This window comes from Panulirus ornatus, chromosome 34, assembly GCF_036320965.1.
Source record: "Panulirus ornatus isolate Po-2019 chromosome 34, ASM3632096v1, whole genome shotgun sequence".
In the NCBI taxonomy this organism is placed as follows: Eukaryota; Metazoa; Arthropoda; class Malacostraca; order Decapoda; family Palinuridae; genus Panulirus; species Panulirus ornatus.
Genome location: NC_092257.1, coordinates 12701182 through 12713687, shown reverse-complemented (window position 1 = coordinate 12713687; position 12506 = coordinate 12701182). Strand labels below are relative to the sequence as shown.

General features: G+C 38.2%; 1 protein-coding gene across 1 annotated transcript in view; it reads right to left on the bottom strand.

Moving 5' to 3' along the window:
* The window catches only part of LOC139759863 (uncharacterized), a 59591-nt gene that overhangs the window by 26392 nt on the left and 20693 nt on the right, over positions 1-12506 (bottom strand). The window contains 4 exon segments of the mRNA XM_071682379.1: positions 2375-2494; positions 4993-5214; positions 8142-8412; positions 9516-9717. Of these exon segments, the coding sequence (XP_071538480.1) occupies positions 2375-2494; positions 4993-5214; positions 8142-8412; positions 9516-9717 (815 nt within the window).

The window sequence follows — 12506 nt, the reverse complement described above, 5'->3', positions numbered from 1 at the left end:
TGAGGGGGAGGGGGTTGTTATTTCATGAGTGGCAAGGTGGCAATGGGAATGAATAAAGGCAGACAGTATGAATTATGTACATGTGTATAAATGTATATATCTGTGGGTGTATATATATGTATACATCGAGATGTATAGGTATGTATATTTGCGTGTGTGGACGTGTATGTATATACATGTGTACGTAGGTGGGTTGGGCCATTCTTTCGTCTGTTTCCTTGCGCTACCTCGCTAACGCAGGAGACAGCGACAAAGTAAAATAAATATAAATACTTTGATTTACAATACTTGTACCCAAGTGTGCTTTTGCTGTCTTTGTTGTTTATTAAATCCTATTGAACTTTAAGTCAACCACAAACTAACCAAGCATGTCACCTTAGTCATTTCTAAAACTTCCTAAAAAGATCTAATGATTCGCTTTGTACCTAGTGCTTTGAAGCTGCAGTCTGGAAACCTGCCAACCAATTAGTTTCAACCAATGAGGTCACTTTACATCAATTTCACTACACACTGAGGCCATTTTGTATGGATCTGCAAAACCCAACAATTCAATCACATAGCCTTTCTCTACTATGGTCTAATTTTTCTCTTCAGATTTCCCAACAGCTCATTTGCCATGTGCATCACATCATAATGTCTTGTGAGGCTTTCATCAATGTATCTCTATCAGTTTCTATCCACCATGCATCTTTTTTCTTAAGTTGAGATGGCACAGGCAACCGAATGCCCTAATCAAGCCATCTAATCAACTATATATTCTTTTTGCAATCATTATACTTGATTAACATTTCCCGCGTCAGTGAGGTAGCACCAGGATACAGACAAAGAAAGACCCATCCACTCATATACACACATATTTACATACACACTCCTGCACGTACATATCAACATATACATAAATATACATACACAAACACAGCCATATACATATATACACATGTACATATTCATACTCGCTTGCATTCACCCATTCCTGGCACCACCCTGCCCCACAGGAAACAGCATCACCACCCCCCACATCAGAGAAGTAGTGCTGAGAAAGCAGATAAAAAAGGCCACATTCATTCACACTCAGTCTCTTGCTGTCTTATGCAAAGCACCGAAACCACAACTACCTAACCGCATCCAGGCCACACAGACCTTTCCATGGTTTACCCTAGATGTTTCACATGCCTTGGTTCAGTCCACTGACAGTACATTGACCCCAGTATACCACATCATTCCAATTTATTCCTTGCATGCCTCTCACCCTCCTGCATGTTCATGCCCCAATCACTCAAAATTTTTTCCACTCCATCCTTCCATCTCCAATTTGGTCTCCTTTTTCTCCTTGTTCCCTCCACCTCTGACCTTTCCTCACTCATTCTCTTCATATGTCCAAAGCATTTCAACACACCCTCTTCTGCTCTCTTCATTATCACACTCTTCATTATCACCAATCTCTCTTCCCCTTTCATTACTTACTCGATCAAACCACCTCACACCATATATTGACCTAAAACATTTCATTTCTAACACATCCATCCTCCTCTGTACAACCCTTCTATAGCCCATACCTAAAAACCATATAATATTGTTGGAACAACTATTCCTTCAAAAACACCCAGTTTTGCTCTCCTAGCGTAAATCAGGTACCCAATCTATTGACTAAAAGGATGAACACCTGGGTTGACTGTGGAGTAGCTCTTGCAACCAGGATTCAAACTTATGTGCTCAACCCCTGGCAGCCCTTGAATGCATCACAGTTAACACTAAATGCTACACTAGAGGTATTTTATTCTATCTTCAGTATTCTCTTAACTCTCATCACACTATGAAAGTTAACTGTCCTTGGTGCACTCATACTTTATAGGAATGAAAACAAAATTGAGGTTCTTTATATTTATAAGTTAAGAACAGTAATCCTCTATGCAGGCTTAAAAATATCAGGCAATGTCATGCTCATTGCAGGTCCAATTGCACCACCAGCTCGTCTCTTTTACATGAATGTTCTCAACTTCATCTTTCCCCAGTGCTATCCTGTCACTCCCATAACCTAAACTCATATATTACCTCTACTTTCTTCTTTGATACTGGTATTAAACTAAGACATCTCAATTCTTCAAAATTCAAAAACACTATCATGACCTGTACCTACTTTCAAATCCTCCCGATTTACAACAAAATATGTTATCAATTCAATCATTTCCTCTGACTGAACTAATGAACAGAGTTACCTGTACATGAACAAATGTGGTATCATCCTGTTTCACAATGATTCAACTGTATCTAACAATCATCTACTTTTGTTAAGCCCCATCAATGGAAATATTAGATCTGTATAGACAAAACAAAATGCTGTGAAACATATCTTTTACATAGAAAGTTTACTTACATCTAAGCTTCTCCTTAAATCCTTTTCTATTTGTTTTTGCTTCTGAAGTGCAATTTCCATTAACATGTCAAAATCCTGACGATCATTCTGTAGTTGCGTGACTTTACTTTCCTCCTCCTCCTGTTGAGCACAAATGAAAACCATCATCAGTTACTTAAATGACCCACAATTCGGTAGCAAGGGAAGGTGAACAGCATAAATATAATAATACTAACTAATAAGAGTATCTGAATAAGGTGAATAAGAAAAGAAATAGCAAGAATCAAGAACTGAGGAAGAAATATCATGTGCAAGGTATCAGAAAATTTTAGAACCATGAGAAGAATGCAATGATCACTGCATCTAGAAAAGATTCTGTACCTGCTACCCTGTTTTGCACAGAGCAAGATACTGAGTTTGTAGGGTGACATGTATATTTTGAGAAAAATGGCTTTCAATAGCATACTTTTTTCTGTAACTAGACAAGAGTTAGCTAGGGGACACAATCTCAACTACTGACCAAAGAATGTAACCAACCTGTCTCTTACTATTTACACTAATCCTTCAGCTGCAACATTAGTACATAAGCCTTAAACTTTGGATAGGTGGGCATACATAGATTTTTGTTTTTGGTATGAAAGATAAGTAATGTGAATGAGAGGGTTGAGAGGAGGTTTGTCATATACTGTAGCAATATGAAGGCCAGCTTTCTATTGTAAATACAAAGGACTAAAACTGTGCACGAAAAAATCTACAAGGATGCATGTAAAAAAGTTAGCATAAGCAAAATCAACTATCAAAGGAAGTTGAACCAGCTGAGAAAACCTATTGAAAGATCTCAATGTAGAGGCAAATATGAAAATTGTAAATTCTAAGTTAAACTGTTTTTACTGTCACTGTACGGTCATAAATAAAGAATAAGATCTTATTTATGAGGACAATCTTCAGTTTCTAAAGCACAAAAATCTCATGCAACTCGCAACTTTTAAAGTAATTAAACCTAGAACTGGAACTCAAGTTTTGTCTGGGTCTTGGATCATAAATGAAAAAGAAATCTGTAAAGTGATTCCACAGTCTCTTGACCAATAACGCCCTGCAGTCTGAATCAAATGAAAGATATCGCTCACACCGACCAGATATAAGAAGGGCAAACTAATGCCAATCTGAAACAAAAAAGAATCTTCCATCATAATCTATCTAAAAATATGTACCTGGCCAACAAAAACTTAAGTTCTGCTCTTACAATAAATAATCAATACGCCATTAAAAACCAAAGCTTCACTGAAAAGGTTTCATAGTCCACTGATCCATGGATACATTGTACATGACCAAGGGACAGCATAGTCTTCTAGACCCTGACCTATGTAGCCAAAATATGGATATGAGTCACAAAGGTCTATAATCCAGGCTGTGGAAATGTGTTACTTAAGAGAAGCATGTGATACGACTAGATGGAATGAAGAAAGTAAGGAGGAGGTGTATGAGAGATTTTGTATGGCAAGGAATATAAAAGGATGTGAATTGTGGAGTGGTAGAATGGATAAAATGTAATACTTTCAGATGGTGTAGGCATGTGGAAAAAAATGCAAGACAGGGAATTTACAAGGAAAGTGTATGACAGTACAATTAAAGAGTGCTGTGTGAGAGAAAGACTACCTGTGACATGGGGAAATAGAGTGGAATAGTACTGGAGGGAGGGAAATGGGGCAAGAATGCGTGGATTGATATAAGCGAGGAAGGCATGTAAGGACAGGTTTATGTGGAGACTCTTTCACCATGGCCAACCCCATGACAAGAGTTCTCAGAAGGACAGGAGTCAGAGATATAGGTGGACAGATAGATAGACCAAAGATCTACAGAGGTTTTGACAGGAACAGTTCCATGTGGGATCACAGGAACTTCCCTTAAGTAAAAACCCTGCAGATCAATATCCTCAACGAACAACTTTGGCCTAGAGTCCACCTTCATCTCCCATCAATAAGACTGGGTTATGCGATGATCCCAACTAAAGGCAGGAAGTAAGCTGCAATCTGTAGACAGTCAAAGCCCCATGGAGGCTCTGTAAAGGAACATTACCATGCAGAATTGCAAAGCACTCCCTTGGGTGGATGGACTCTAACTTGGCTCCATTACTGTATCATTGGCATACAGGTCAAGACAAGAGAATCTCAAGCATTAGTATCTGAAATCACCTCCTCTACAGATCATTGAGTCTAAACAACCCTAAGACCTCTTTATGGGGCCCCTAGAACTTCAAGGCTGAATTCTATGCAGAAGCAGGGATATGATGACTACTGTGGAAAAAGGTCCTCAATAAAATAATAATCCCTTCAATCCAGTGATAATGATACAGCCTCCCATATCCCAAAGGATAAAATTCACATCACTTACATCAGACAATGGTTTCACTAAGCTATGAGATTATTTGTTTCATACTTGATTCCCGCATTAGCAAAGTAGCACCAGCAAAAGATGAAGAAAAGCTGCAACTGCTTACATCCTGTCATTGGCAATGTGCTGAAACCATGAAACCAAAGCTCCTTTTGAAATCATTATGCATCTGTTCTTCTCATTACAGTTTCTCTAGGCAACCCAACTCAATCAATCTTCCTACATTAACCAAAGTAAGAGAAACTTACCAGAGACTTCTTCAATTCCTTTTGTTCTTCCCGTAGCTTCAAGACTTCAGCCTCAAATGAACTACAGCGCACATTTTCCTCATTCACTTTTTCTAACTGTTCATGTAGTATAAACATATCCTGAGATTTTTGTGATAATGCTCGATTTGCATCAAGTAAAAGTAACTCTGCATCTATAAGAGACTGCTTCAAAGAGAGGACATCTTTCCTTTGCTCTTCCAACTGAAATGTTAATACTCTCAATGAGCTACATATGGATATCTGATGCTTAATTCTAGAGTGTGAAATAAAGATAAAAAAATATATAAAAAATTACTTAACAACAAGAAACAATAATCATACCATAGCTCAAATAATCTAATAAAATCAAATATTTAGCCTTAGCCTAAATTACCACTAAAATGTAATTTAATCATCACAAGTGAAATTAAAAACTATCAATAAACTTAGTAATTCTTGTACACAATAAACCGGTATTATAACCAACTAGCAATCTATTGATCTAGTATCTTTCAATGTTTTCATTTCCCTGTGTTACATCCATACAGCCTCTCAGTTCACTCAAATGTACCCTCAATCTATGTACAAAAGACTAAACTAAGCATGTACTTCTGTAATTCTAGGATCACTTCTTGATTCTTCACTCAGTACCCTAAAATATTTATGATCTTTCATACACAAAATTACTCCAAGCATGATTTCAAATCATTAATCTAAAGTACAAAGATCTCTTTTATCTTTTGCTGCATCTAATTATCCTTTCCATGATTTTCCTCCCCTCCCATTGCACTTTCATCTGTACTACTAGACTTTTTTTTTACCAAACTATCATCTGCCAGGATATTATATCTTAAACAAAACACCCATGCATCTTTCTAAAGATTTCCTCATACCATACACTTTCTCACCTCTTCAGCATTTACTTTATTCATGGTTTCTGTGCATTACACATGACAGCTAGAGACTGGGTGTGAACGAATGTGGCACGGGGGGACGGGGGTGCCATTTCATGTGTGGCGGGGTGGCGATGGGAATGAATGAAGGCAGCAAGAATGAATAAGTACATGTGTATATATGTACATGTCTGTGCATGTATATGTATGTATATGTTGAAATGTATAGGTATGTAAATGTGCGGGTGTGGGCGTTTATGCACATACATGTGTATGTGGGTGGGTTTGGCCATTCTGTCGTCTGTTTCCTTGCGGTACCTTGCTAACACAGGAGACAGCGACAAAGTATAAAAAACTATAAAAGTTTTTTAGGTCTATTAGACTTGCATAAAGAAAAGTTCAACATTTATACATATGACCTGCAACAGAATTTTGCTATGTAAGCTTTTACACATTGTACATTCACTAAAGCTTTAAGCTCCCTTCCAAAGTTTCTCCTATGTAACTTCAAACTTCAGCTTTCCCACTATTCTTTACTGATCATCAATCCCAAACACCTTAATTCAATAAAAAAAATTCTATATGTTCTCCATTCAAACTGTTATTGCAACAACTGACAATTTCTTTCAAAAACTTATGTTCTTAATTATACTTACTTTCAAAACCTTCATCAACATATAACATGTGACCTCCCATCTAAAATAATTTATTGCTCCATACATAAAAATTAAATAGGCTTGACACACACACCAGGTATGCATTATAAGATGGAAAGAGAGTGAGCTATTTTCAGGCAAAGTGAGTCTCCATCAAGGATGTGTGATGTCACTGTGACTGTCTAATCTGTTCAGAGACAGGGTGGTGCTAGGAAGGATCTTTGAACTAAAAACATGATTATGGCATAATATGGGTGGAGGCCATGGAGGTGAAGCAGCTACTGTCTGCATATAAAACAACTCTGGTGGCAAGTTCAGGAAATAAATTCCAAAAACTGGTGACAGAGTCTGGAAGAGAATATAAGGATAAAGTTAAGGGTAATAAGATGCAACAGGGAGATGAGACTCCTATGAAGGTAAGATAGCAAGTCTGAAAGCTCTTGTGTTTCATGGGGTGGGAGAACGGGCTAAAGTCCTGCATATATCAAGGAGTATGTGGGAGAAGTCAGAGTCTGTTTGAACAAGGATCAGTATGTCTAAAGGTATAGTAGTCCCAATAGTGTTGCATTAAGCCAATTATTGGACCCTGAATGCAGTGAATGAGTTGAAAATAAAATGCCAGAGGTCAATCATGGGTTCATTATGAAAGGAAGGACAGTATAAGAGAGAAGTGCAGTAGTAAATGGAGTATGATTGATAGGGTTGACCAGGATGTGCTGAAAAGATATGGATATAAGGAGAGGATGAGCAAAGACAGATTGGCTACAAGGATATCATGTCAAAAGTGGAAGGAGCAAGGAGAAGGGGGAGACAAATTAGATGGAAGGATGGAGGAAAAAAAGCTTTAAAAAAAAGCTTAGAGTTATTAAAATCTGAACATTCAGGATGAGAGGCATCCAAGAGACAAAACAAACTGGAGCCTTGTGGTACACTGAGAGATAAAGTCCTGTTGATAAGCCGAATCAGGCCATATGAAACCAACAGGGGACATCAAAGAATGGTCTGTCGGACTATCAATGCCATTCCCATGGTATGAATCAAGTGCACACAAGCATGCAATTTGTGGGAATTCATCATACAAGCTCACAAAGGGCAGGGGTGCCCAATACCATAAGACATACTACCCTGATACCAAAATTTTTCATTCCTCAACTTTCTCAAAACTTTATTCCATCATGCTGTTCAACTCTTTTTCAAGACCTACTCTTAGTGTCATAATAATTTCTGACATCTCTTAGGGCACTCATGTACCTCCACACCACCTAAGCCATAGTTTGTTCTGTTTCACTGATACTTCTTGTCTTCTCATACAACTTCCATTTTTTTTAAAGTACTCCTAAACTACTAGGGTGAAATAAATTCAGAGATAACACTGAAATGTTCTATTTACATTGAAGTCAACACATAAATGAAATGTTGAATATTCTTTTATAAAACACATAGGTATCATTCTACCTTTATATCCCACTTGACTGCATTACTAAATATTCCTAAAATGCAATAAGACATATATTTGCATCATTAGACTCCTAAAACTGGGATAATAAAGTAGTTTTTAATGACCGACACTTTCTTTCAAATCCACTTAAGTTCAACTAACCTTGGCGTTATCAACTGAACCATCCGCAACTTTCGCTTCAAAGCTCTCTTTCAACAGGTCTATCTCAATCTTCTGATATTCTCGCAAATCATCTGTTTCTTTCTGCCACTCAGTAAACCACACCTGTTGGTCTTCAAGTTTCTGTCGCAACTCTTCGTTCCTTTCCCTTAGAACATAAGCTGGGGTGCCTGGTGTCCTGCAAGTCTGAGACATTGTGGGAGATTCTAGGCCTCCTTTTCTTGGTGTAGATGGGAAGGATGAGCTGAGAAAACTGAAAGAGTTCATTACTGTACAAAAAACTAGAAAGTTAAGTCAGCAAATTAAACCAGATATTAATCAGGAACATGAACACCATGATGAGGTGTTGTGTATAATAAAAATTAATACTAAAATCATTTAATATGAAGTCATTTCATGTGTGGCGGGGTAGCAACAGGAATGAATAAAGGCAGCAAGTATGAATTATGTACATGTGTATATATGTATATGTCTGTGTATGTATATATATGTATACGTTGAAATGTATAGATATGTATATGTGCGTGTGTGGATGTGTATGTATATACATGTGTATGTGGGTGAGTTGGGCCATTCTTTCGTCTGCTTCCTTGCGCTATCTCGCTAACGCGGGAGACAACGACGAAGTATAATAAATAATATAATACACTAAAATCATAGGTGAAGGTGTAAAAAGGGGAGGAAGGCCATCAGAGAAATGAATAGGTGAACAAGTAAAAATTTATCAAACCTGGCATAGACATTTATGTTTCACTCTGACAATGTGGACATGGGTTAAAGATATCCAATAAATTAACTGAGAGGCTCTATGTTCCTACAGGAATGATTAAAGATAACACACAGAAAAAATATACAAAAATACAATGACAACAGAGGTAACATAAACAATCCAAAGAGAGAGTACAGAAACAAGAAATATGTTCATGAACAGGCTTAATATTCTCATGCAGAGTTAATCTTGAAGAAAGTCAGCCTTCTGAATGGACATTGTTGCTTCAGCTCTCAGTGCAAACAAAGCAAAGAAATGAAATGACTGAAAATGTACCATCAATTCTTGGTAACAATTAAACAAAATAATCTAGAACAGACCACTGTAAACAAATGTTACGTGAATCTCCACATTACTGCTGTTAATATTATAGTTACAGAAAGTTGCATAAACTTCAGAAGTTCCTATGTTGTATGTGATATGACAATAATGGGCTTTTTCCTAAACAAATGTATGTGATATGACAATAAGGGGCTTTTTCCTAAACAATTCTGGGTGCAGTTCTGCCTATGAAGACCACCTCCATGAAACTATAAATGGAAGACATTAGTTCTAGAATATATTTCTACTAGAATATTTGTACTTACTTAATTTTGGGATGAAGGCTTTCCTCAGTCTGACATTCGGCATCACAAGTACCTGTAGGCAGCGGCGAGGTCAACTCAAACTGGACCCTTCTACGACGCTTGACATTTATAGGCCGAGGGGAGGTAAAACTAATGTCAAATTTCCCCAGTTTGGACTGTTCAGCCAAGTCCATACACAGACTTGTTTCATCTCTTCCAAACCCTATAAAAAACATATATATCTTTTTTTATTCATTTTGCTTCGTCGCCGTCTCCTGCGTTAGCGAGGTAGCACAAGGAAACAGACGAAAGAAAGGCCCAACCCACCTACATACACATGTATATACATACACGTCCACACATGCAAATATACATACCTATACATCTCAACGTATACATATATACGTATACATATATACACACACACAGACATACATATATACACATGTACATAATTCATACTGTCTGCCCTTATTAATTCACATCGCCACCCCGCCACACATGATATAACAACCCCCTCACCCCCCATGTGTGCAAGGTAGCGTTAGGAAAAGACAATAAAGGCCCCATTCGTTCACACTCAGTCTCTAGTTGTCATGTAATAATGCACCGAAACCACAGCTCCCTTTCCACATCCAGGCCCCACAAAACTTTCCATGGTTTACCCCAGATGCTTCACATGCCCTGGTTCAATCCATTGACAGCACGTCGACCCCGGTATACCACATCGTTCCAATTCACTCTATACCTTGCACGCCTTTCACTCTCCAGTATGTTCAGGCCCCAATCACTCAAAATCTTTTTCACTCCATCCTTCCATCTCCAATTTGGTCTCCCACTTCTCCTCATTCCCTCCACCTCTGACACATATATCCTCTTTGTCAATCTCTCCTCACTCATTCTCTCCATGTGACCAAACCATTTCAAAACACCCTCTTCTGCTCTCTCAACCACACTCTTTTTATTACCGCACATCTCTCTTACCCTATTATTACTTACTCGATCAAACCACTTCACACCACATATTGTCCTCAAACATCTCATTTCCAGCACATCCACCCTCCTGCGCACAACTCTATCCATAGCCCACGCCTTGCAACCATACAACATTGTTGGAACCACTATTCCTACAAACATACCCATTTTTGCTTTCCAAGATAAAGTTCTCGACTTCCACACATTCTTCAATGCTCCCAGAATTTTTGCCCCCTCCCCCACCCTATGACTCACTTCTGCTTCCATGATTCCATCCACTGCCAAATCCACTCCCAGATATCTAAAACACTTCACTTCCTCCAAGTTTTCTCCATTCAAACTTACCTCCCAACTGACTTGACCTTCAACCCTACTGTACCTAATAACCTTGCTCTTATTCACATTTACTCTCAACTTTCTTCTTTCACACACTTTACCAAACTCAGTCACCAGCTTCTACAGTTTCTCACATGAATCAGCCACCAGCACTGTATCATCAGCAAACAACAACTGACTCACTTCCCAAGCTCTCTCATCCACAACAGACTGCATACTTGCCCCCCCTTTCCAAAACTCTTGCATTCACCTCCCTAACAACCCCATCCATATACAAATTAAACAACCATGGAGACATCACACACCCCTGCCGCAAACCAACATTCACTGAGAACCAATCACTTTCCTCTCTTCCTACACGTGCACATGCCTTACATCCTCGATAAAAACTTTTCACTGCTTCTAACAACTTGCCTCCTACACCATATATTCTTAATACATAAACAACACAATACTTAAAGCAGCACTGCAATTCAAATACCCAATTCTTAACAAAGTTTTCATACCATTGCCTTAACTGTCTCACTTGATGCAGTAGACATCATAGCAAACACAATTCAGATAAAATAAAAAACCTTTAACTTAATATATATAAAGACTTCATGATTTGCAAAGCAGAAATTCAGTACTGAGCAAATCTCCAAATTACAGGAGGTGGGTCACAAGTATAGCGTCGAATTCACTTCACAGAAAAAGTTACTAACTACCTGAAGTACAAATGCTTTTTTGAAAGCAAGAATTCTGACCTTTTTTCAGATCCATGTATGCAGAACAAAGGTATTATCAAGCTGCTGAGAATGAAAATTCTACAATCACAATAAGGCTTTCCTTGCAGCTTTATATTAATATTCCTTTGAACCAGCTATGTTCAACAGAAAATGCCTCCAACTGTGCTGAATATACAGTGGAGTTCATCTTCGCTAGAGTGGAGTACTACTCCTCTTCCCTCAATCATGATTTGACTGCTCATTCTGATGCCAACCTCATCAGGAACAAACCATCAAACTCTTCTCATGAACCTCATTCCACCTTCATTTCTCATTTGAATGAATGCAAAACTGATCTATACAGTCAAGCACTCCTTCACATGTGCTGATTTGCCTTCTTCACCTGATAAACATATTTTATATTTTCTGTAATTCAAGCTTTTCTAATCTTTTGCCACCTAATCAAGCCACAGCCAACCATCCACAATTAAAGCACTCTTTTCAGTACCCTAAATATGGATGAAACCACATCAGGTTCTCCCTCCTACCTACTCCCACTGATCCTATGCCATTTCCTTTATATTCCTCATGCAAGATCCTCCATATATCTCCCATGTATAGGGGAACATGGTGTATGGTCTAGATGGCAATTTTAACCCCTTGCATCCTAAAGGACTGAACCTTTGAGCAAGCTCCAATTCTTCACCTACTTAATCTCTTCTTCAATACCTAAACTTTCCCTTTTTCTTGGTAGCATGCCTTAGTGTAACCCATCCTTAAGCTAGCTAACTATTCATATTCAAACTCTTCTAACTATTGTCTTACTGCTCTTACTTCTGCCATCTCCAGTCTTTGAAACTCCTTAACTATCACTTTCATTCACTTCCCTCATCACCAATATGGTTTTCAAGGTGCACGGCTTACTGGTGACTCCTATGTGATTCACCTCTGGTCCTCCTCTCTTAGGGATTTTGTAGTCTTTTGCCAAGATCTG